At 38.3% G+C, this 26,851-nt stretch overlaps 2 protein-coding genes across 5 annotated transcripts; both read left to right on the top strand.

Annotated features, from left to right (window-relative positions):
• Positions 1–99: 99 nt before the first annotated feature.
• GOLT1B (golgi transport 1B) lies at positions 100–20,328 on the top strand. 4 transcript variants are annotated; one of them, XR_012324507.1, is made up of 7 exons: positions 100–256; positions 5,371–5,462; positions 6,864–7,042; positions 7,864–7,945; positions 10,874–10,940; positions 19,743–19,800; positions 20,266–20,328. XR_012324507.1 is itself a non-coding variant. In XM_073788977.1 (5 exons), the coding sequence occupies exons 1-5, from the start codon at positions 232–234 to the stop codon at positions 10,916–10,918; spliced, it is 423 nt and encodes a 140-aa protein (XP_073645078.1). In that variant the 5' UTR covers positions 100–231; the 3' UTR covers positions 10,919–12,666. The 4 variants fall into 4 exon arrangements, 2 of the variants coding, with proteins under 2 accessions (XP_073645078.1, XP_004328909.1); XR_002176621.3 differs by lacking the exons at positions 19,743–19,800; positions 20,266–20,328 and adding an exon at positions 10,131–10,670 and having other exon boundaries at positions 10,874–12,666; XM_073788977.1 differs by lacking the exons at positions 19,743–19,800; positions 20,266–20,328 and having other exon boundaries at positions 10,874–12,666.
• SPX (spexin hormone) lies at positions 10,813–26,851 on the top strand. The gene is made up of 7 exons (XM_033867000.2): positions 10,813–10,940; positions 18,753–19,017; positions 19,432–19,512; positions 19,743–19,800; positions 20,266–20,328; positions 21,601–21,684; positions 26,715–26,851. The coding sequence occupies exons 2-7, from the start codon at positions 19,012–19,014 to the stop codon at positions 26,771–26,773; spliced, it is 351 nt and encodes a 116-aa protein (XP_033722891.1). The 5' UTR covers positions 10,813–10,940; positions 18,753–19,011; the 3' UTR covers positions 26,774–26,851.

Below are 26,851 nucleotides of genomic sequence, written 5' to 3'. Positions count from 1 at the left end.
GAGGGGTGTGGCCACCATGTGCGTCACTGAACAAAGCCACAGGTGATTGGTTGATGTTGGGAGCAGGCTTAGCCAATGGGGAACGGCTTTGAATTGGGGTGTGGGCGGCTGCGTGTTTCCGGAAGACGTGGCGGCTTTCGCCTGGGTTGTTTCCCGGCTTCGTTCTCTTGACTTTGCTTCACACCCTGGCAGCTCCGAGGTGCTATCGACGCCGCCCTCACCCCTGCAGCCATGATCTCCTTAACGGACACACAGAGTAAGTACCTGCTCCGAGGCCCCGCCTCGAGCCCCGGACACCCCTTCCTTGGGCTGGGTCTCGCCTGCCCGCCCCTCCGCCCTCCCGGGTCAATGAATGAAGCTCCGGAATGGGGGCGGCGGCCTTCGAGACAGAGCTAGGGCTGTGGGCGTCTGGAGGGCTGCCTGGAGGAAACGAGGGCTAGACTCGCGGTGGTGGACCTGGCCTGGGGGGAGAGTCGGTGGGGTCTGGGGAGACGCCCTAGCTGGGGAGGGGGAGCTTTCGCCGAGCGTCTGTCTTGCACCGCGGTAGCGCAGCTCTCACTCCCGGGGAGATGGGCGCTTTGTTCCCGCGGGTGGCCACGAGAGAAAGTTTGATGCGCTGTGCCCGCAGCCCACTCTTGGGGACATTTCTGCACGTGACATGCTTGGGGTCCTCTACAAGTTACTGCTGGTTGTTTGGGAGGCCGAGTTTTAAATGTTATCTATGATAGGCTGTTTTTGAAAATGTGCTTACGCTTAAATATTTTGAGTATTTGCCTTTTGCCACTACTGGAAGCAACCTTTTAAAAGTCCCTTGAAACAACTTCACTTTTCTACCGGCTACTGTCTCCCCAATAGTAAACTCTGTGTTCAGTTAAACGATTTCTTTCGTTAATATTGTATATTGTGCTTTGGTGGCATGTTTTATTATTTTAGCATCTTTCTGCCTGCCACAGAGTTCTCTAGGCCTATCTTATCTCTAAGATTAACATTGCTGTCTGTTTTCTTTTTCTATCAATATAAAATTTCCACTTTTCTATCCCTTTTTGTCAATCTTAATAATTTTGTATTTACATTTCTTCCAGTGCTTCCTATCTTTTGATGGTCGTGATAGACTTTTTATCTCACTTTGTTTTATCTGCCACGCCTTTGTTTTTCTTTTTTTAAATAACTTACTTGAATTTTAAAGATTTTAAGAACTAAACAGTCTGTTGAAATAAAAATAGAACTTCCTTTAAAAATGCCCTGTTTTAAAGTGGAGTCGTAAGGTTTGGATTCAAGTCATGGCTAACTTGAACTTCACCGAGCTGCTAATAACTCCTGCACACACTGCCACCCCAGTCAGGCTCCCTCCCTTCCTCAAATTGGACTGGGTCTGTACCTTGGATGCCCATTTTGGTCTGCCTGTTCTGATCAGAGAAAATATAAGTATAGTCCTTTTTTGTTTGGGGTTTTTGTTTGGTTTTTGTGGGATGTTTTGGTTTACTGTTATAATAAAAGTAGCCATTGTATATAATTGTATAAAAGCATCTTATTTCAGTTTACCGTGGGCTTTTATATAAATCGTTATCCTTAATTCTTATAAGAGCCCTGTAGAGCAAAGAGGAGTATGTCTCTTATAAATTAAAGGAGGCTCAAAAGAAATTCAGTGTATAATCATGAGGAAAGTGACAGAAACAAGACTTGATCCCAAGTCTGCTGGCTCAAAAACCTTTGTTCTTTTCACGGTACCCTACTAGCATCTAAGAAGACTTGCTATAAAGCTTATTTGAAATCTATCTTAGAATGATGAAATTGTTCCATAGCAAAAAGAGTTTCAACAGTAGATATTTATCCTTTAGAATTGTGCATTGATTGTTTTTTGAGAGACTGTGTAGAATATTCAGAGCCTATTTTCTTTATGATGCAGTGCTCTGTTGCTCTCAGTTGAAACCCAGAATTTAGCAGAATTGTATACATAAATTGCTAGGATTTATTTCTAATACTACTAATTACTCAGAGGAAGTACTTAATCTCTACATACTTTTCCTATCTAACTTTCCTATCTTAGTCTGTGATTATTACATAGGTAAATATATGAACTGCTTATCCTGTGTGTAGAGATTCTTTTCTACTGAAGTCTTATAGGGACAAGTGCCTGATTTACATCTTTCCAAAAACCAAAACAAGGGGGTTGGGTTAGAATGTGGGCAGAATAAGAAGCATTCTCCTCACTTCATTAAATTGATGAGGAGGATGAAATTATACTCTTTGCTGCGCATTTGCCAAGTGTTTTAGATAAGACAGTGAATCAGAACACAAAATGATTAGTGAACCAAAAGCTCTTTGGATTTCAAATGGTGTTTGTGTGTGTGTTTAACTGTAGGAATCAGCCATCATTCAAGTGACTTGCCAGAATTATTCTGGGATCCTGATTCTGGAAGAGAAGTACCAGACCAAGTACTGATCATAGTAAATAGCAATTCATAATTGTTTTAAGGAATTCTATATTAGCACCCCCTACCTCACCCCACCCCCCAAAAACCCCACAAGATTTATTGAGGGGGCTGGAGTGGGGCAGTTCCTATGCTGCCTCTAAATCTTTACTTCATTATGTCACATTGCCTGAAATTCTACCATGGTGTTCAATTGAGTTCTTTATTGTGATATTTTTACTTTTTGAAAGGAATGGGCATAGTAAGAAAGACAATGCTGCCTTAAAATGTCTTAAATAAGATATCAAAATGCTAACAGTGATTGTCATTGGATTAATAACAGCTCTCCTTATCAAATTTCTACAATAAGCTTTTGATTTTAGATACATTTGTTTTATTAGACTGCTTTTATCAGATTATGCTTTAAAAACACACATGTGTGCACGTGTGTGTGTGCGTGCGCACACGAGCGGGAATGAAGGTTTGATAGTGCACAGAGGAAGATGTTTATTTTACTGTGTATGATTGTGGTGGTGAGAGAGCAGCTCCAAGTAGGGCTTTAATAACCAGAGGGCTTGTGAATACATAGGCATAGGCAAGAATGGAATTCTGGAGGGGAGAAAATAACACAGCGAGGTCAGTTTGAGACTTTTGACCCATTCAGATCAGGGACTGTTGGGCAATAACATGCTAGTGTCCGTTTTGGCAAAAATGTTATAGGCAACCCTCTCTTTCTGTACGACACTGGATAAAGTAGTGGGAATGTTTTGGTTTCCCCTGTTATAGTTGTAAGATGTGGAGCCTGAAGACTGGATTTGAATTCTAGACGGACTCCACACCACACCCCCGTCCCTCCCTGCACCTGTCCCCCTCCACACGCACATTTGCTGATTCTGTGATCAAGGGTGAATTATTAATCTGAGTCTTCAGTTGCCCACATGAAACATGGGGCTGGTGCTACTTTTTAACACCCCAGTTTTGCTAAAGGAATTATGACATATTTGTATAAACATCTCATTAAATGTAAAACCATGTACAGACATTGTCCTTTTTCACTGCAGTCAATTTCATACTGACATCTCCTTAGTTATATTAGTAACAAACTAATTATATTAAACCTAAAGATGCTTCTCCCAGAAGTCCAGCCTACTCCAGTGCCCTTGAATTTCATTTAATCAAACATATTTAACCTGGCAAAAAAAAATTTCTAGAATAATGTAATGATGCCTACCTTGCAGTAGTATGGGGAGGATTAAGTTCTGTAAGATACGTAAAGCACCTCGTAATGGGCAATTCATGGTAAATTCTCAATACATAGTAGGCATATTGCCATATAGTTTCCTTTCTGATGAACAAACATCTCAAAATGTGTACATAATCATTAGGACAATTTGTGAAAAGATAGAAATGAGTTGTATTTAAATAACTCAGCTGCCAGTGACTAAATCCTAACTACTAAATAGTTATTTAATGGAATTGTCCTTGCTGTTTTGTCCATATTTTCCTGTAGGAAATTATGTCTGACACCTGAACAGTTACTTGGTTAAATTCTCCTAAAGCATTTAAGCATGAAGGTATGAGCCTCCAATTTTCATGAGAATTTGTGTCCGTGGAATACACTTACCAGTGTATTTATAGACAGGGACCCGAATTCTTTTAGACTAACTTTCGGAGAACAAGGCAGCTGGAATGGGAGGCAAGAGTTAACTGTAAATTGAGGTGAAGGATGTCGAAAAAGGCATAGGATGTAAATTTTCAACTCATCGTAACATATTACATGGCTTAAATTTTTAAGTAGCTGTGACTTAGATTTTAGCTCTCTGGAGCCGAGGCAAAAAAGTTAAGTAACAGATCAGAAATCACTATTGTGTATTTAAAATTGTGTTTCCCAAAATGTGGCAGTTTCGGTCTGATTTATTATTTTATGCAGATAGTGCTGCTAGGTAAAATAAGGATTGGTGACTGTTTCCTGAAATCAAAACTGAAATGATCAAGGAACTAATTTCGTGGATTGTGCTTTGTAACGTTAACAGAATAGTACAACTGTAATCTTAGAAAGTTAAGACTCTTCAGACATAAAGATAAGTCTAGGGAGTGTAAAGGCAATAAAATATTAGTTTTGTATAAAGAGTAACCATAGACGTAAAAGCTTATACTTTGTCCATCACTCTATACTCAGTACCTAGAACAGTTGCTGGCATTTAGGAGTTGATCAACAATTCTTTGTTTTTGAATGAAAAAGTAAAAACCCAGAATATTAATATTAGGTAAAACAATGTTCTTTGAAATGTTAGAGAGGTTATTTTAGGACTCTTAGACTAAATATGTGAATGGATGCATAGTTGAGAGAGACTTGTAGAAGATAAATCCATAATAAGCCATGAAGAAGTTAAAAGTCTGAAAATTAACTTTGGAGGAGACGGCTTCTTGACTCAAAATGTCTCCTGTTGTCATTGTGAGAAGCAGTCTGTGCTGACCTCCCATAGCATTTCCAGTGGGTTAAGGAAGGAATTCGTTTTCAGAAGGGAAAGAAGGAACTGCAGATATTGTGCATTCAAATACTAGTCATGGAATATGAAAGGAGAAGAGGAGACAAAAGTGAACCCACATACTTACGTCTGATGCCGGAAGGGCTCTTGGGAGGGAAAAAATAATAAAACCAAAGGTTTAGATTCCTGATTTGTCTTTCTCTATTATGAATATGTTTGTGAGAAATGCTCTCTCTCATATAAGGATTAGAAATTCCCATTCATATTTTAAATTTTGGGAGTAATTTTCTGTTGTTAATTTAATTTGTTCTGGATCTTAACGAATGTCGTTATGTCAACCTGCAATGTTGGGGTCCTATTTCCTTATATCAGTCAAAAGAAAAACTGAAAATTTTTTCTTGCTTAGTTTATGAGGATCTTAATGTAACTTTACTTTTGCTGTACCCTTAACCATATAACTTATATTGCAGAAATTGGAATGGGATTAACAGGATTTGGAGTGTTTTTCCTGTTCTTTGGAATGATTCTCTTTTTTGACAAAGCACTACTGGCTATTGGAAATGTGAGTTTTTCAATATCTATTTTAACTAAATTCATAAGGAAGTTTTAACTACTAACGAATTATTGCCTGCTATGAAATCGGGGGGAAATAATTCACTGTTGCTCATGTGAAGACTCCTGTTACATCCTCTGATTTCATCAGGGGTGGAACCTGTCAGCTTTCTGTTTAAATAAAAGATAAATGCTTAATGAAGTTTTCTAATTCCATAACTGCTCTGTTAAGTGTTTGCTATGTGATTTACAATAGATTAAATCAAGACTGCCTCAAATAGTTCAAAATAGATGACTTGATAGCCCCATGTCTTGGTAAATTTGTTAATGTTTTGACTTTACACATCTGAGATTTAACATTTGCTTAAATAGCATAAAATGAACAGATTTTTAAAAACCACTTAAACCTTTAAAAAATATATCTATATTAATAATTGACCTGCTAAGAAAAGTGTGTATATTGTTTATTTGGAATGTGTACTCTGTTGTCCATGTGTGAAGGCTGTGCAAGAGTTCTAGAAATAAATAATAACCCTTCTAAGAGGGCAATAAACTCACTGAATAACGATAAAATATTTTTGAAGTGTATGTTAACATTGGGCTTTTAATTGGACATTGGAAAATATAAAGGGTAACAATTGTTCAAAATTAATGTTTTAATAAACAATAATATAAACAGCATTGGTATCTCAGAATGTGAAGCTTAACCATTAGGCTTAATAAATACTTTTGTGAAATATTTTTCGCTGAAGAATGGTTATGAAGAAAGGCAAGTATTTGGGAATAAAACCTGGGAAAACGCAGGCTTTTAGTCAATCACCATCTCTTGTCCATTGTCTGAAAACATACAAACTATAAGTATATTTGAGAATGCATGGCTGTATTTCATTTCTGCTGCTCCCAGATTTCCGGAATTAATAAAACTAGGATCTTCTTGCTGGCTTTGCGTGGTTTCTTCTACTACCAACTGGGCCATGTCAGGTTTTCTCCCATCCATAGGAACTCCTATCACCCCTGATCAAGTTTTCAGAACCAGGAGTACCTTCGGTTGACATATTTACGGGCACCTTCCCTCTCTTGCCTTGCCGCTCATCTGCTTGACTAAGCCATCGCCATCTAGCTAAAGCTGGGGAAACCACTACAGAAGCAGATGCTGCTGGGTGACACCTAATCTTTCTTTGTTTCTCTTTTCTTCATCTAATCAAGATAGAAGAGGACTGAACAGAGTGGGATACAACTACAGCTTTAACGTGGTTCTGCCTCTTGGTGTGCATTGTAGTTTTCTCTGGCCAGTTGCTCACATTAAAAGCCACATGACTTTTTTTATCATATTTAGCTTTGACCTGACCCCTTCAAACACATGCAGTGCATTTAACTGCTTTTTCTGTGTTACGTTTTCCTCCTCTTCTAGGTTTTGTTTGTGGCTGGCTTGGCTTTTGTAATTGGTTTAGAAAGAACATTCAGATTCTTCTTCCAAAAACATAAAATGAAAGCTACAGGATTTTTCCTGGGTGGTGTATTTGTAGTCCTGATTGGTTGGCCTTTGATAGGCATGATTTTCGAAATTTATGGATTCTTTCTCTTGTTCAGGTAAGGCAACCATTTTATTTTATTGTTTCTCTTTAGGTAAACCATAATGTCATATAATTATTACAGAAACCCAGATGTGTTTATCAGATGCAGATGATTGCTTATGTCAGGGTATAAATTATTTTATAAAGTATTTTCAATGCAATAAAATTTATTTTGTTGGCATTTTACGGCACTCTGTTTATGTTTGGTATTTGCATCAACCAGACAGTGATAGATAGATAGATAGATAGATAGATAGATAGATAGATCCAGCATTTTAATATGTAGACCTGATGCTGTACAGTTACTGTCACTGGATGACACTTTCTTTAATGCATGTAGATATTAGAAAATTTTGGACCAAATACATTATGGGAGGTTTTGATCAGTTAATATTTTACAAATGCCACTTACCCAGTAAATAATAGTATGCAGTGTGCGAAAATACTTTCAAGTAAGTTGGTTTAATTATTTATTCAAGAAAGGTGTATCATTTGTCTTCTATCTGCCAAGCACCATATTGCCCACAGGAAACAAACATTATTAAGTGCCAAATCTGCTTTAGAGAATCTCTCATTTCTAATATGGGAAATAGACTGTAAAGGTACCAGTAGGATGTAATAGTCATGCCATTATAGATGTTTATATCTATATAAACAGAATGTTATGAGCACAATTAAGGAAGGGATCAAATCCAGGGAGAGGTAAGGAATAACTGAATTTTGAAGTCTCTTAAAACATTCAAAACTTTAACAGGATCCTTTCTTTTTACATGGCTAACTGTTCATTTTGGTAATAGAGAATGTGTTCATTCTAAGAACTTTCTTCGCCTCTCGCAGGGGCTTCTTTCCTGTGGTTGTTGGATTTATTAGAAGAGTGCCAGTCCTTGGATCACTCTTGAATTTACCTGGAATTAGATCAGTAAGTAATCATATATTTAACAATATGTTTTTTAAACCATTAAAATAAATGTTATCTGGGGAGAGGGACAGCTTGGGAGTTTGGGGTTAGCAGATGCAAACTATTATATATAGAATGAGTAAACAACAATGTCCTACTGTATAGCACAGGGAATTATATTCAATATCAGGTGATAAACCATAATGAAAAAGAATATAAAAAAGAATGTGTGTGTGTGTGTGTGTATACACACACACATATAACTGAATCACTTTGCTGTATAGCAGAAATTAATACAACATTGTAAATCAACTATACTTCAATAATTTTTAAAAGTTTTTTAAATAAAATAAAAATTTTAAAGATAAATGCTGTCTGATGCTCTTTGTAGAAATTTGAGGAATTGATACATGATTGATAAGTTTTTTATTATGATATGAGTGGTTGCATCGCATAGATCGTGGTTACCATGAATACCAGAGAAAATAATCATTGCTAAACCTATAGAACCTGAAATTTGGTTTCACTGTATCCATTTTTAATGTTGTTCTCTCTTTGTTCATGTAACTTGGATTGATGTGCTATGCTGCCTTTCTCTTTGAGAGTTCAAGGCACTTTTCAATTAACTTTTATATGATCTCTAATTTTAGAAGCGATAATATAAAAGGACACCATTATTTCTTACAAATGTTTTCTCTCTTAGACTGTATCACCAAATGGAGTGCTTTAAGACAATTAAATAAAGCACTGTGATACTGGGAGTCAGATGATAAAATTCCGTTCCTAGCTCTGTCCACGGTTAGAACAGTCTTGTCAAATCTGTTTCTCCAGGGCGGGCAGTCAACTTCTTAAAGTTGTTTGCAGACTTTTGTAGATGCTTCTAGAGAGGTAGTTCATAGCATTTATTGAATTCTCAAAGAGCTAAAGGTTGGCTTACCCACTAAAAATAGGTACCACTATAAGCCTAATCTCATTTCCATCCTCAAATCAGAACCTTGCAGCCCAGATAACCTAGACATTTTTTGAAGTTACCTTTGGAGAGACAATGTTGTGCTTTCTCTCCACCTAAATTTACCGTAAAATTCTAATGAATCCATGAGTGCTTTGAGAGCAACTTTTAGTTTCAGTGTGCCAATTGATCTATTTGCGATTATATAAAATGCTAGAACCTAGGCTTGTAGGGGTATATCCTGATTCATTTGCATTAATCCCCAAACTCATACAGTAGTCAATGTTGTTTATACCTAGAATGTCTTTTGAATGTACTAAAACTACTAGTTATAGAGCTGTAATCATTAATCATGTCCTTAATTTAAGGATTCTTCAGTATTTGCATAAATGGACATCCAATATTATAAATTGTGTTTCCTATTATTATTACTTCATTATAATAAATGCTTAAGTAAAAATGTGAATAATGAAATGAAAGAAAGGGTTAGATGATTGCTAGATTTTGGTAGTGTTATATAGTCACTTGGGTTATGTAACTTTTAATATCTTCACTAATTACTTTGTTTCAACATCTGTTTGCATCACCATCTGGAATGCTGAAGAAAGCCCAGTTGCTTTATATTTGGGGTGGAGTAACCAAAGTAAATAACCACTTACATTAATGTGTGTTAAAACTTATGTTCCATAATTATCGATTTATGCTTGCATCATTAAGTCTCTTTTTAATGTCATTGCCACTTTCAGTCTGAAGTCCAGAATACACATTTAAAGTATTTTTAGTCAGTAGCTGTTGTTAATTATTGAACTTAATGGAGCTAAATCTGTTTGTTCAAAGACTACATAGGCCCAGAAGAGATCCACAATAATGGTCAGTTGAAATACCTTATTGGGTTCATTAATGCATGAATGGCTGACATTTCAGCTTTTTATTTTTTTACTTTTTTTTGTTGAGCTAGCAGCGTTAGCTTCATCTTATCCAATTTTTTATTAATTGCATTGTGTTTCTTGTATTGCACCCTTAAAGTCATATGTGTAACATGTCATGCAGAAACAACTTATAGAAAAAAAATTTTTTTTATATACATTTATGTGTCAGAAGATGGTGGTGAGTAGTACTGGATTAATCGTTGTCAGTCATACCTTAAATTTCCACAAATCTTATAAAGCTGGGTTTTTTAATCAACATTTGAAGTGTTGATGTAATATTTTATAGTGCCCTAGGCTTTCATTTAATTATCTGTTTTTCTTCTTGCAGTTTGTAGATAAAGTCGGAGAAAGCAACAATATGGTATAACAACAAGTGAATTGAAGACTCATTTAAAATATTGTATTATTTATAAAATCCTTTGAAGAATATTCAGCACAAAATTAAATTACATGAAATAGCTTGTAATGTTCCTTACAGAAGTTTAAAACGTATAGCCTACAGAGTAGCAACAGCAGTTAACAAAGAAGCAGTGAAAACAGACTTCTAACCAAGTCATCTAAGAAGTCAGCAAGCAAACCGAAGGAGATGAAATCTATGTTACAATGCATATTGAAACCTTGAAGGGGATTTTTACTGTTTTTCCACAATGTGTGAAACACAGCCATCCTTAGAGAACTGTAGTGCCTGTTTCTTTTCTTTTTATTTTGAAGATGCAAGCACACCCATCGGCATTTGCTTTTTAGAACTGTAATGTCCTCTGCAGCAGCGAAAATATTTCCAGTTGCACTGTGTCTCTGAAAGTGGTGCATGAGTTAGATTGGATTATGTCATCGTGATATATTAAAACCAGGAAAACCCAGTGTTGATGTATGAATCACTTTTTTTCTTTTTCTTTTTTTTTTTTTGGTAAACGTATGGTTAAAATAAAACTTTTGTGGTTCTTCTGAATCTTAATATTTTAAAGCCAGATGAAAATCTGAACTAGATATTCTTTGTGGGAATATGCAAAGGTCATTCTTTACTAGCTTGTAGTTTCTAAGTTATAGCTGACTCAGCACTTTTTCTTTCAGGAACACATTCTGGAAGTCCTCATACTTCTTGGGACTCTCACGTGAGCATCTGTATCTTTCATGACATGTAAGCATTTAACAAAAAAAGCATTCTTGGTGATGTAGGAGTCTGTTACCTAGCTCATTTCATTGAATAGTTTGTTATTTAAGATACTACATGATGCAGCCCAAATGGATATTTCCATGTTGTGATCCAGTTTTTCTTTTTCTTTTATTTTTTACAATTTAGCGGTGATTTATTATTTTGCTTTTCATAAAATTACTACTGGTAATATTTACTTTAAGATGTACTGTGTTAAAAGGTTAAACTTACAGCTGTTTTTTAAGGGCTATTTACATAAGCCAAGTTTTCCCTTCTTTTCAGCTTTTTTCATAACAAAAATCAATATGCATAATGTGTGTTTCATATGATCACTCTTCATTTGAGTTCATGGAGAGAATATCTGAGTTCACATACTAAATTATTTTGCTGTAATTAAACTGGCTATAGTTGTGAAAAACATGACACTACAAAAATGATGTGTTGTCTTTTCTACTGTTGCTGCTTGACAGGCAGTAGGAAACAGTAGTTGTTTCTTCATTAGTAGTTTTCCAAGGTGGCACCCTTTTGATAGATGTAGGAAGACATTTCAAGAGTCATGGTACTATTTGTTTTACCACTAATGATTATACTATTTACTCTTTTTTTTAACAATTGCAAAGCTTTTTAATGTATAAAATCATAATTGAAATTTGTGATTTTTATTGACAAATGTGTCTACGAAATATATTACAGCCTATGTTATTTTTAGTTAAATCTCTTGATGCACAGAGAAGTTCCAACCTTGCTCATCGAAAGAAGGAAGGACTTGGTAGATAGTCTAATGGTTCAGCCTTGTGGATTACTGTCTTTTTGGTACTGGCATTTGACTTATGATCTGTGAAAACAGATGACATTGACAAAATGAGACTCCTACCTCAATAGTTCATGGAATAATAAGAAACCTAGTGTTGTGTCTAATGTTCTTCAAAAAAGTAATATCCTCACTTGGAGAGTGTCAAATATATACATATTTTGGGGATTGACTTATACAAGTTGCCCTGTAGGACTCTGTTATACATATTTTTGACTGACCCATATTATTTACAGTGGCTAGATAATTCTACCTTTTTAAAGCAAGAACAGTATCTGTTAATGTATGGAACATCTGTATTATTTAGCTCCTTTGTAGACATGAATTTCTATCAAAATATTCTTTGCACTGTAACAGAGATCTCTTTTTCAGCAATCTTATTTCAGAAAGCATTATTAGACATGTGTAAAGGATGTGATAATCTCCCAGTCCTTAGTAAGAGTCAGAGGCTTGGAGCAGTTTTCAGCTTTAAATGAGTCCACAGTTTATCTCAGATGTGAGTTTGGGACTGCTTGGCAGCATTGTATGTTTCTTATTCAGAACCATTGATGAGGCTCTACTTTTAAACATACTTGTCTTCTGACAGAAAGGACTGTACATCATATTGTTTCTTCCTTTCCAAAATTAGCCTTCTGTCTTTGTGACAAAAAACATTCTCTGATTATTGCTATAAAGACGGAGGAGAAGGTCTAATACTACTTAGCCTTAAGTGTTTCTGGCATTGTTCAAATGTATTTTCTGTAAACAGAAACCTATTTGGAATGTTTTCCTTTTCCCCTTATAAATTGTAATTCCTGGAATACTGCTGCTTTTAAAAGTCTCACAGATTATATGATCTAACAGTTGAATATTGTAAATACACTTGTCTTACTTCTCAATAAAAGGGTACTTTTCTATTAACTGGTGGTTGTCTCAACTTGGGCTGCTATAACAAAATTCCATAGACTGGCTTACACAACAGGTGTTTATTTCTCACGGTTCTGCATCCTGGGAAGTCCAAAATGAAGGTGCTGGCAGATTCAGTTCCTGGAGAGGGCCCTCTTCCTGGCTTGCAGACAGCTGCCTTCTCACTGTGTCCTCACATGGCAGAGAAAAAGAGAAGGAACAAGTTCTCATCTCTCTCCTAATAAGGACACGAATCCCTTAATGAGGAGCCCCATCTTGATAACCTCATCTAAACCTAATTACCTCCCAAAGGCCCACTCTCAAATACCATGATGTTGGGGGTTAGGGTTTCAACATGTGAATTTGGAGGGAACACATTCAATCCATAACAATGGTCAGATGTATTTTTATTAAGAAATTCTAAAACTTTAGCATTGCAAAATAACCCATCTCGTGTTTTGTTTTAACATCTTTATTGGAGTATAATTGCTTTACAATGGTGTGTTAGCTTCTGCTTTATAACAAAGTGAATCAACTATACATATACATACATCCCCATATCCCCTCCCTCTTGCATCTCCCTCCCACCCTCCCTATCCCACCCCTCTAGGTGGTCACAAAGTACCGAGCTGATCTCCCTGTGCTATGCGGCTGCTTCCCACTAGCTATCTATTTTACATTTAGTAATGTATATATGTCCATGCCACTCTCTCACTTTGCCCCAGCTTACCCTTCCCCCTCCCCTTGTCCTCAAGCCCATTCTCTATGTCTGCATCTTTATTCCTGTCCTGCCCCTAGGTTCTTCAGAACCATTTTTTTTTTCAGATTCTATATATATATGTGTTAGCATATGGTATTTGTTTTTCTCTTTCTGACTTACTTCACTCTGTTTGACAGTCTCTAAGTCCATCCATCTCACTACAGATGACTCAATTTCGTTTCTTTGTATGGCTGAGTAATATTCCATTGTATATATGTGCCAAATCTTTATCCATTCATCTGTCGATGGACACTTAGGTTGCTTCCATGTCCTGCAATGAACATGTGGTACATGACTCTTTGGATTATGGTTTTCTCAGGGTATATGCCCAGTAGTGGGATTGCTGGGTCATAACCTCGTGTTTTTTAAATTAGCTTTATATGCAGTTTTCTTTTTTACATAATGGTCACATCTTCCATATCCAAACTGTTTAAATGTAATCATAAATAGAAATAGACTTCAGGTAAAAAAGTGAGCAGTGAATTTAGAAATTAGTGGAGAAATGCTTAATGTTTTTTTCTCTACATGGAAGGAATATATAATACTTCAGTATTTGTGACTTAAATAAAATCACTTAACGTCTGCAACGTTTTGATCTTATACTTTAGTAAGGCTGAAAACCACTGGCCAAATCTACCAGTTAAGGTACCCAATAAGTATTTGTTGAATCCAATCATTAAACTGTAAGTCTTGACTATTGTCTGGTGAATCTGTTTTTAAATACAGTATCCAGCACATCTTTCTAACATTGTCCTCTGGGCTGAAAGCTTCCAACTTCTGCTCTTCTGCTACTTGTATCCATATAGGAGGTTGGACATAGAAATGGCGTCCCCAGATCCTTCATCGACTGACACATTTTCATGGTCTTACCTTTACCAACTCTAAGACCTATTAAAAGGTCACCTCTGTTTGACTGACCAGGCCAAAACAGCTGGCCCTTCCTGTCCTCTCCTAGAACCTGCCAATTGTTTTGTGGTATTTACATGGTTTGCGAAAAGACATTCTTAAAGTTCAAAGCCTTAAGTAAAGGACAGTAAAGACACTGGCCAATGAGTGGAGAGCTTTATTTTGGATAGCAGGCCTTCTCAGTGTCCCTAAATCTCCTCCTAAAACTGGTAGCCCTTTGGGGAAATTACTTCTTCCACCCCTTTGTGAGACAACTGGCCTATGGGGCTGACTGGCCTTCAGAGAATAAAGCCAAAGTAGGACTTGAACCCAATGACCTCATCATCCTGTACCAAAACCCTCTATTCTGTTATCAGAGAGTAATTTGGATACTTGAGTATCTCAATAGTCATATTGTCCAGGTACTCTTACCCAAGATAGGAGCTGTTTGAGAAGGACGAACATCATGTGATAGCACTTATGTGTGATTTCTAAAAAACTGATAGAAACAAACTTAAAACAGAAATAGACTCACAGACATCGAAAACAAACTTACGGTTACCAAAGCAGAAGGGGCGGGTAGGTAAATTAGGAATTTTGGATTAACAGATACATACTACTATGTATAAAATAGATAAACAACAAAGACCTACTGTATAGCACAGGGAACTATAGTCAATATCTTGAAATAACATATAATGGAAAAGAATCTGAAAAAATGTTTTATGTATATATATAACTGAAATACTTTGCTGTGTACCTGAAACTAACACAACATTGTAAATCAACTATACTTCGATTTAAAAATGTATAAATAAAGTTTAAAAATAATTTTTTAAAAAGATAGCTGTTTTCTGTGTGAACACAATAATCACTGACCTTGTAAGAATGCAGTTTAAACTGTGACAGTATTTTTTAAATGGGGTTTGGGCATGCTCCAGTCAACTAGAAGAATCCAGATAACATCAGTGATGCAGGCAAAATGATCTCCATTAAATATGCCTTTAAAAAAGGTTTTGGATCCAATTTGTACAGTACCCACTGCCGGGTCATCATATCAGCAGAATAAAATTTACTGGTTTTATGCAACAGCTTTTTTTCTCAAATAAGTAACTTTTCTTAGCCAATCTCTAGGTTTAGACCTGTAAAAATCTTAAAATATTGTGAATTTAACAAAAACATTTGATTGGGAGTCAATGCCCTTTTAGAACAAACACATTCTGGCATGTTACTTTTGATAAGACTACAATATTGATAATACGTCAAAGCCATTCTGCTCACTTGTGCATATTATGCTGAAAATGGCAGCTTTGACGTAAATAATCTGTTTGTGAATTCATTAGCGAAACTGTTACAGACAAATCACGTTCATTGTATTTTCCTTAAGATTGTAAATGCAAATCACTGTTTGGCAATTTATTTTCCCGTCCCTCTTTCTAAAACCTTTGTGTGTTTTCGGTATGGAGAGGGGGAAAAGACATTTTAGTTGTTTGTTAGGGCTAACCTAATAACTGGGTTTCACTTATGAATTGTTTTAAAATATAAACACATGCATAATCTTTCTTCTGTGGCTTTTTTTTTTTTTGGAAGTTGTTACAATCCTTTGAAATTAAATTCTAAACTCCTAAAACGTAATATTTAAAGGAATATTGATTTTCTTTAGATATGGTGAAAACCTTTTAGTCCTTAGTTTTTATCTTCCTCCTCTCCTAAAACAGTGGAAAACACTACATTCATGGTTCTGGCTCCCTCTTCCTGTACTTATTCTTTAAAAGGAGTAAATATTCCTCAAGTTTCTACCTACAAACTACTTTCTATATTTCATTCTCATTTACTAACCAGATCTCAGTTTCTTGGCCGCACATGATCGACAATTCCAAACATCAAATGCCCAAACCCCAGTCTCTCTTAGACAAGTATTTACTGGTAGATAGCATCACCCCTCAAACTTAAGTCCCAAACTAAACTCATCTAGTTCCTCTCCATTATCCCTGATGTTTCTATTGTTAACCATTCTCCCAGCCATGTAGACTCTAAGCGTTAGTTTTTTTTTTATCACTTTTTATATCCTGTAAGCTTTACTACTCAAAATGTCCAAGGATTAGTAGACTAGCATTCATTAGCATCACTTGGGAGTTTAGTACAAATGCAGACTCTCAGGTCCCACCCCAGCTATAATGAATCAGAATGTGCATTTTAACAAGATTCCCAGGTGATTCAAAAGCGCATTAATACCTGCGGAGCACTGCTCTAACATTCCGAAGAAAGTGACCATCTCTCTCATCCGTGGTACTTTAGCATATGGTGGCCACTCTGGTCCTTGTTCACTGTCTGCCTGTGTATAGAACTGTTTCAACTGGATATTGACAAATTTGGGTCCTATTTTTCTTGCCTTCCACAAATTCCCTTTTTTGCAGTTCTCTTTCCACATCATCAATTTCTCCTTCTCTGCTGATCATCCCCATCAGCACACATGTTCTGCAAATGGTCATCAAAAGAAACCAACAGACCTGGTTGATTTAAGCAAAAGAGGACTTTATTAAAAGGACAGTGCGGTTAGTATCACTATTCCTCTAGCACTGGATGCTGGTGTCTGTCACTAGCATTGTAGCCAGGATTGCCCCCACAAACTCAAGCATCCTGCAACCAGTGCTGCACTAGAAAGTATTTCTCCTACTCCCCACTTTCTTCCCTCCCCAGCTCCGGACGAGTGGGTACGTCTGATTGGTGAAGCCTGCCTCATGCCCACACTCTACCCGATAGGGAGGCTGGTAAAGAGTGTCTAGCATTTTCAGCTTCTACAATACAAGGAAGATGCTGCCTCCCACCAAGAATCATAATTTATAGTTTAGGGAATTTCCAAAGTTCCCTAAAATTGAAAGGATTCAGATTTGCTGCAAGGCTAAAAAAAAAAAAAAAAAAATAGCCCGCTTCCACCATACTCACATATCTTTTTTAAAAGTTCATTTTCCTTTCCCCCTTTTGGTGAAATTTCTCAAAAAGGTTGTCCACACTTGTCCTTATTTCCTCATATCCTATTCAACCCATCCCAGTCTAGCTTCTGTCCTCAAAAGCCATCATATTCTCAAATCCAGCAGACACTTCTTAGCTCACATCAGTTTAACCTTTCAATGTTATTGGATAGTCTCCCAGCTCCCATGGCCTCGTTCTCCTGGAATTTCTTTCTTTCCGACTGCTTCAGTTCAGCTTCCTTTGCTGACTTTCCCTCTGCTCAATCTCTGTAGGTTAGTTCTCAGAACTCTATCTCTTCCTCTCTTTAACTCCGTTCACTCCCTAAGTATTTTTTCAATCCCAATTTTTTCCTGCCTTAAAATTCTCAAGATTCTTAAATCTGATAATTCCTGCCTTTAGAAAAAAAATCTATAGGCTGGTGACCTGTTTGCTGAGCTCTAGAGTTTACATCTGCAAATGCCTACTTCACATTTCTCCTTGGATGTCTAATATACATTTTAATTTTAATGTGTCCAAAGGCAACTCTTTATTTCCCTCTCTTAACTGCTGCTTTATGAAGTCTCTCCAATTTCAATAAAGAGTTTCATCATTCACCCATTGATTAAACCAAAACTCTAAGAGTCATCCTTGATTTATTTTTCTTAAACTCTCATATACGGTTTATCCACAAGTCCATGTTTTCTGCCTCCCAAATTCATTACAGCTCTCCATTCCTTGCAAGGACTCCCCTAGTCTAAGCATCATCATCTTTTGCTTACAACCAAGTTGCCATTTCTTACTCTCCAACCTCAATTTACAGTGTCCTCCCCTGACACCCACACAGCTTTGGCTCCATTGGTCTCCTTCCTGTTCTTCAAACAAGCCAAGCTACTTGCCATCCCAAGATTTTGTATTTTTCTTCTGCCTGAGAATGTCAGCAATACTGATTCCCACCCCAGTTTATCCCATGTCTGACTCCACCTTATCTTTCCAGACCCCCTTTTATTCTTACCTTCCCTAAAGTAGCCCACCACTTACCTTATCACATCATTTTGCTTACTTTTCCTTTATAAAGCATTTTAAAATTCTGTAATTACCTTATTTACCGGTTTGGAGTGTTTCCCCCCTGACTAGAAGATAAGCATGATCAAAGCAGAGACTTGTCTTTTTAATACATGGCTGTGTCCCTTGAACTAAAAGGAAGGATGTCTGTTACATAGTAGGCATTCCATAAATATTTGTTAAATAATTGAATGGATAATTAAGTGAATGACTGATGTCAAAATCCATTGAGATTCCCTAACCTTTTCATTTCTACCCAAATGATTCATCTTTACTCACCGGTGTTAGCTTGATAGCTAGTTAGTTACCCAAGACAAGTTTTCTTACTTTGTTCATTTACTTTTGATTCTGCCTGGGGTTATTAATCATTTTCAATAATAATAATAATACTGCCTTGGGAAGCTAATAGGAAAATCAAAGGTCATGATGCTGATATTTTCAGACTATCTCCTGGCTGATGTGGACGGTAAATGATATTCACCCATCAATCATTCCTCTGCTTCCTGCAACTGAATCTCCCTGGAGGAGTCATCAGATCCTCTCAATCTTGAAGACTGACAGGAAGTCCCTGTGGACACTAGCTCTATGCAAAATCAGGAGGGATCCTTGACCCTAAGATTTAAAAGCCCCACCTTCAGAACAAAATTAGAAAACTCAGAGGTTAAGTTATAGTTATTGCAGCTTCTGGAAAGGTGTAGAACATGAAGGTAAGTAAAAGTTTTATATACCTGAGTTTTTTTAGCTATTTTATAAAAAAGCTGTATAGCTTTTTACCTCTTTTATGTTTAATAAGTGTTTCAGAGGCTAAAGGATAGTTAAACGTTATGCCTTTAAAATATCAGAATCATTTGATTTTACAAAGAAAAAGTTTCACTAATTCACCCAAATCCTCATTTGGGTTAAATAATAAAAATAATATGTTTCTAATAAATTGTTTTTAAAAAGGAACTCTTTGTGGATTAACTAGACGATAAACTGGGGAACCCCCTTCTGCCCCACCCTCTGAGCGCTAAAACAGAACATAGCAAAAAGTAAGGGATTTGTAATTGTCCAGGCGCCAGGGAAGGAAGCAGAAGATCCTATAGAGGCACAGAAACGACTTCTTTGATCTTTTCATACAGGGATTCACAAGTCTGGTGGTAACAACCTTGACTCTTTTCCTGGTGTTTTCTTTCATGGGAAATTCGAACAGTGCTCCGCAGGTAATCAAACGCAAAAATTGGGACTCCGCGTGCTGTGTGCCTGCCTGCCTGCCTTCCTTCCTTCCTCCCTCTCTCTTTCTCTCAATTTCTTCCCCTCTTTTCCTAATATCTTCTCCCTCCTTCCTTCCCTTCCCTTTCTTTCTTTCCCTCCCCTCCCTTCTTTTTTTCCCTAATAGTGGGCTGGGCAGCAACGCCTTACTAACTGCTTTCCTCTTCTCCCCGGGTTATAGAGACTCTTTGAGAGAAGGAATTGGACTCCGCAAGCTATGCTCTACCTGAAGGGTGCACGTACGTTCCAAATACTTTGCTCTTCCGACAGCAATAGAGGGAGATCCGTAGGGGTGCATGAATCGGTGGGATAGATGTAGAGCTGTGGGGAGAGAATCCTATCGAGTTTGTTCCCATAAATAATCGAGGTCATCCTGGTCTCAGTTAATCAAGGAGAAAGGTTGGGGGGCGGGGGTAGATTATCAGAAATCCTCCACCCTAAACCGGAGGGTTGCTGGCTCTTGCCCAAAGGGAGACTGGGATTTCCGGGGACACACCGCCCCACCCTAGCAGGTGAGCGAGATCGCCGCCCCCTCCGAAGCTCACTCGGGGGCCCGGGGGCGGGGGGCGTGCGGACTTTTCCCTCATCCGCGCCGGCGCCCCAACCCGGGCAGTTCCGCGCGCACCGGGCCCCGCCCGCTCCCGGCCCCGGAACCCCGATCGATCGGGCCGGGTGGGCGCTGAGCCCGTGTCTCGCCTTGGCAGAGGGGCGCCGCTTCATCTCCGACCAGAGCCGGAGGAAGGACCTCGCCGACCGGCCGCCGCCCGGTGAGTGCGCGGGGGTGAGGGAGCCGCGGGCTACAGAGGACCGCGCAGGACCGGAGGGGCGCGCTCCGCCTCCAAGACTGGCCCCTGGGCCTTCCCGGGGGAGAGCCGGCCCCGCCCGCGCGCGCGCGCTGGCAGCGGCGGAGCTGGGGATCGCAAGGCCCCGCCAGTATGGAGGTGGGCGGCGGGGGCCGGGGTTCCGCTCCCGGGCGTCAGGATGGATATGAGAGCTGTGCGCCTACCCCGTCCGAGAAATGGGCCTCCCGTTTAGGGAATGATCTTTACAAGATTTCTCTTAAACGCTGTTGTTGTTGCCGATGTTGGTATCATCATCATCATCATTATTAAAATAGTGATTTGCCTAAAAACTTCAAACAGCTGTATTATATTACTAAAAAGAACTATCAAAAGGTTCAAAACCAGAAATAGTGAAGAAGTGGGAGCCTTTAAGGATGGAGCCAGAGACGTTTCATGATAAACCTTTCCATGCCATTGGATTTAAAAATAAAAATACCAAAAAAAAAAAAAAATACCATTCATTTTGATAAATGTTCAAGATTGTTAAAAATACCAAGTAGACTCATTTTGAAAAATACCAAACACTGTGTTAAGCACATAGGTGCTTATCAAATTTTTGTTTACCTTCTTCAAGCCTGCAGTGTAATTAACCTTTTTTTTTTTTTTTTTTTACCGTAGGAGGGTAAGTTTTGTTTTCCCACTTCAGCAGCTCCCAAATTAAAAATCATGGTTTGTGTTGAATCAGGACCATTTGTCTTCTGTCAGCTTAGATTTGAAATAGTTTTGAATATTTTGCAGATTCTCCTTCAGTCAAATAATTGACTTAACATGTGGCCAAGAAGGTAGATTATTTTCTCAAACTGCTTTGGAAGGAACAAGAGAGAAGATAGTCCAGGCTCCAGGCAGGGTCCCATCTAAACCTTTCAGCCCAGACATCCCATTTTAAGCTCTGAGGGGGAAATTTCTCATGAGTTCTTTATCTTAATCCTCCTTGCTTTCATGAAATTCTCTGTAGTATATAGTTTAAATTTTCTTCCATTCCCTGTAATACACAACATAACCAGTTGTAAGCAATGCCTAAGGGAAGTGTGAAATGTTTCAACTTGTAAAAATCATTCTGTGTAAGGGGCTCTTTGCTGAGGGATCACAGAGGTATTTCACAGAGATTTTCTAGTATTATAGCATACTGGAATAGGATTTATCTATATGAATATTTAAATGCTAATAGAATCTGTATTTATTTGTTCGTTTCTCCAGAAAGACGAAGCCCAAATCCCCAACTACTAACTCTTCCAGAGGCAGCAGCTGTGCTATTGGCTTCCTTGCAGAAACTGCAAGAAGGTATAATTATAGTGACCTCTTTTAACTGCAGGACAGGGAAGCTTTGAGTGCTTTGGGCATTCTGTGTTGAGTACAATGAAGTTGCTTTTATTTATTCAGATTTTTAAAAATAATTAACGGTTGCCCACACCACCAGAAATTCACAGAGATGTTTATTATTTTAATACTAGCATGCTGCTCATTAAAGTGTTTCCCAAGAATGTAAAAACATTTCCTTGATGAGACTGGGGGATTTCATGTTAATTCCATAATCCATAGCCTATTGGAGCTTTTATTTCTGTTAGAACTCCAGAAAGTCCAACTTCATTATTTTATATTTGAAAAAACTGAGGCCAAAAGAGGTTTAAATAATCGCAAATCCAGTTACTCGCTATTAAAGTTTGAACCAAATGAAATAGCTGAAAATCACTGATTTTTTACTTACAAACACAGCAGTTTCTTATGGTTCACCCTAAGAGACTGGGCTAGTTCTGATTCTAAGCCTGTGTGATTTGCATTATACTATATAGCTTCTTCCATACCAGGATTAGGTGTGTTCTTCAAATAGAGGCTCTCTGTCCATGTAGCATTAAAACCACTAATTGCATTAAGGCATCTTGTTGCACATTAGCCAGGGCTGTGGAGTATAACAGGACTGGGTTCAAATCTTGGCCTTGTTGCTTTACTAGCTGGGTGACCCTGAGCCTTAGTGTCATTACGGGTAAAATGAGATAATGACATCCATGGGCAGGTTGCTCTAAGAGCCAAATGAAACAAAGTACGTACTTTCTATTAGCATTAACAATAGAGGTCATCAAAGCATATCAACAGATCTAGATTTTTCCCTCTCAAAAATTGTAATGATGCCATATTTATGACATAATTTAAATGTTAAAATGTATTTAACAAAATACAGTGAGTCGTCTAGTGGTCAAAGCATAGGCTGCTGGCCTTGGGCTCTGAAACTTGTCCTAGCGGAGAAAGCCTGTGTGCTCCCTGCCTGTTATTGGACGGGCCCCATCAGGGAGGGGAAGAGAGCAGGGGGCTCTTTCTGGCTTCTAGTTTATGGCTTTGTTGTGAAAAAACAAAAAACAAAAAACAAAAAAACCTATGAGAAGCAAATGGAAGAGAGTGGGATAAAGAGGTTTTTTTTTTTGCGGTACGCGGGCCTCTAACTGTTGTGGCCTCTCCCATTGCGGAGCACAGGCTCCGGACGCGCAGGCTCAGCGGCCATGGCTCACGGGCCCAGCCCCTCCGCGGCATGTGGGATCTTCCCAGACCGGGGCACGAACCCGTGTCGCCTGCATTGGCAGGCGGACTCTCAATCACTGCGCCACCAGGGAAGCCCTAGAGAGGTCTTCTGAAATCAGAGAAAGTCCGCGGCTGACTTGGTTGGGTGGAGGGGATTATAATACTGAATTCAGCAAATCTGCATTTATGCCTGCTAGGTGCCAGGCACTGTGACAGGTAGAGAAGAAAATGGATTAAACAAAAGCAAGAATGAGAATGGCCTTTGCAGTGAACAGGCAGGGTGTGAACAGTCAGTAGGACAGTAGACTGTGAGAGTCATGGCCATAGTATATCTATGACTACAACTACTGTTACTACTCCCTCTAGCTAATAATTATTGAGGGTTTTACTATAATGCAGTGGGTCAGGCACTGTTCCAAGCACTTGATATGGATTAATACATTTATTAATAATTCATTAGTCCATAACAAATGAATTACCTCCTAGGATTACCCACTGTCATTATCTACACTTTACAGACGAGGAAATAGAAGCACAGAAAGACTGAGTAGCTTGCCCACTATCACATCAGGTACATACTAGTACTAGGATAAAAGAACAGGGGGTAACTTATTCTTTATCTGAGAATCAATCAGATGGTCCATGGATTTTTACCAGAAGGAGGACATGATGAAGGAAGATGAAACTGGTTCTTGCTTATAGGGTAACCATAAGAGCAGTTACAATAGCTACAATATGGGAACATCTACTGCGTGTCAGATATTAATGCTAATCTTTATAGCCCAGAAAACTGACACTTCCTGAGCTGTATATACTTTCCTAAGGTCCACATAGAGTGGAAGTGATATGGGGAGTTTACACAGCAGGAAGTGATATGCGGAGTTTAACTCAGGGCTGTGGGATGCTGTAGCTCTTTCAGCTATGCCCTGCCACCTCTCAGATGGATGGTGTTGAAGAGAAAAGGCCAGAGTGATGATGTCAGTGAGAAACTAAGGCAGTCATTCAGGAGTGGAGTGATGAGGTCAGTGGGAATGGAGGCTCAACCCTGAGGCATACCGGAAGGAAGAGCAGATAAAAATCAAGGTCCTCGTGTAGAGCACAGGGAACTATATTTAATACCGTGTAATAAATCATAATGGAAAAGGCTATGAAAAAAATATATGTATAACTGAGTCACTTTGCTGTACAGAAGAAATTAACACAACATTGTAAGATCAACTATACTTCAATAAAATTTTAAAACGAAAGAGAGAATCCAGAGTTAAGCACATTTTTAAAGTGTTTTTGTGAGTTTAAAATGGTGATACTGACAAATGAAAATGCCTGTGGATATAATTAAGGTTCAGTTTGAGGTGATGGAGCCTTTCCAGTGGATAAAGGTGTATAGGTCACTGGTTCTCTGCTCTCCATATGTGGACTGGTTCCATCAGAGTTCTCTGTAGAACTTGCTGAAAATACAGATTTCTTGGCCTTAGGTCCAGAGAGTCTGATTCCATACTACTTGAGTGAGGTCCCAGAATCTGTATCCTTAAGAAGTTCACTCACATTATTCTGATGATGTCAGGTTTGGGAGCAACTGGAAATTCAGAGCCAGTTAATAAAGGTTGGAAACATGAAAATGGAACTCTCTCCTAGGCCTCAGATGTAGTGGGAAAAGGGCAGAGAATAAAGGATTTGCCCTGGAGAATACCCAGAGATCAAGGGAAAGGGGGAAAATCATATCAGTGAAGGGACTTCAAAAGGAGCAGGCAGAAAGGTAGGAGGAGAGCCAGAATAACAGAGAATCTAAGAAGTCGAGGATGGAAAGTTTCAAGAAAGGAGTGACGAGAAGCATCAAATGTAGCAGAATGCTTAGGAAGAGTACAGAAATCAAAGGAGAAGGAAGATTGTGTTGGGTAGGAAGGGTCATTAAATCACGGTTCACAAGTCTTCTCCTCAGCCCCTGCCCAGTGGTATGATTTGCTGCTGCCTTGCCCGTCTGAAACCTTGTTTCAAGGGAATTTAGGAAAAGAAGGTAAACTACAGAGTTAAGAGATTAAGTGGATGCTTACTGGCATGGCTTTCAGAATTCTTGTGATGAAAAGGTGAGAAAGAGTTGAATCATGGGTAGAAGATGCTGCATCCAAGGTGGTCTTTTCCAAATTCAGCATTTGGCACTCTGATTTTTTTTTTTCCAGCTGCGCAGCGAGGCATGCGGGATCTTAGCTTCCTGACCAGGGATGGAACCCATGCCCCCTGCAGTGGAAGGGTAGAGTCTTAACCACTGGAATGCCAGGGAAGTCCCTCTTACTGATTTTTGAAGTCAGTAGGAGGACAGTGAGGTTGGAGATGGATTGTTAGTGAAGTCTGAGATTTAATTGCTGGGAGGATGTGCAGAGCCAGAAAGGAAAGTGAGCTGGAATGGAGAAGGTAGAGCTAATTTTAAAAGAGGAGGAGAGGGATCTTCATTAGAAACTTTACAGAAGAATGTGACTGTAGGTCTCCATTTCAAGTCTTTGTTGGAGAATAAATTCAAGTTTTTAATTATTGAAGTTTCCGAAGTGGCTTGTCTCTGATGATGAAATGGGGAAACAAAATTTTATTAGTCTAAATGGATGGGAAAGTTTTGGATTCCCATATGATAGATTAATCACTAGTCACCTTTAATATTTTTATTCTGAAGTCCCTAGGTATTATTTGGACTTATTTTATGTAGTGGATTATTATTTTAAGTAGTGGATTGTTACCTTAATGGAGGATATACAGGGATGATTCCTTTCTTTTTTATTTTTTTCCTTTCCTTTAAATACATACTAGTATATTTAAAATAGATAACTAATAAGGAGCTACTGTATAGCACAGGGAACTCTACTCAATACTCTGAAATGACCTATATGTGAAAAGAATCTAAAAAGAGTGGATATTTGTATATGTATAACTGATTCACTTTGCTGTACAGTAGAAACTAACACAACACTGTAAATCAACTATACTCCAATAAAAATTTTTAAAAATAGAAAAATAAAAATTTTTGAAAACAATAGAGTAGCTGATAATCTGCAGTATTTTGAAATTTGCTACCAGTTCAGGTTAAACTATAACTCAGATATTCCAACCATATTGTAACTAACTAGGGGAAAGTGGTTTTCTCTAGAGATGACCTTACATAAAATGAGGAACGGAATTTTGCCTCTGGCAGCTTCCTCTCCCTTCCGCATCCTCAGTTTCAGCCCTTCAACCCATTTTTAGTCCCAGGAATCTGCTGTCATCTCAGTCCGCTGTCCCCACCCCAGAGGTGATTCTTCCTGCTCTGAAGTTGTGCAGTCCTGCCCAGCTAACAAGTGTCCCTTCTTTTTGTCTTACTTCCACCCCAGACATCTAGTTCAACTTGTAAGAGAATATGTGCAAATGTGTTCCTCTGTCATCTTTCCCAGCTAAAATGCATTTTAACAGGAAATACAGAAACAGTACCTTGATGCAAGTGAATGGTTCTACTGGTGGGTATTTTAGACATGAGGCATATTTAGAGCAAGACATGTGGCCTTTTCAGATTTCTACCAAACACACCATGTAATAGTTAAATTCCCTGTAGAGATTCACATGTCAGATGTGAATTCCTCAATGCATACCAAGCTGAGGGGGAAATTTTTGAAATAAAATCAATCAAAATCCAATTTGGAGTTGGTTTCCATAGCAGAGTGCCTGAGTTGACATAATGTAGGGGGGCAAATGTTTATCTCCTGAGGTTCTCTTCATCTTATATTTTCTTCTTATAAAACACAGGGTACGTGTTTATGTTATGTATTTTTTTATCCTTACAGCTGGAGAAGAAAACTTTGATCAAACCAGATTCCTAGAAGATAGTCTGCTAAACTGGTGAAAATATACCAGATTCCATTCAATTATAGTTCTGTTCTTGTTGAAAACATGAACCATGTGAATAAAGCCTGTGGACCCT

Source organism: Tursiops truncatus, chromosome 11 (genome assembly GCF_011762595.2).
Source record: "Tursiops truncatus isolate mTurTru1 chromosome 11, mTurTru1.mat.Y, whole genome shotgun sequence".
Taxonomy (NCBI): domain Eukaryota; kingdom Metazoa; phylum Chordata; class Mammalia; order Artiodactyla; family Delphinidae; genus Tursiops; species Tursiops truncatus.
Note: the sequence above shows the minus strand (reverse complement) of the source record. Positions and strands in the feature narration are given on the sequence as shown.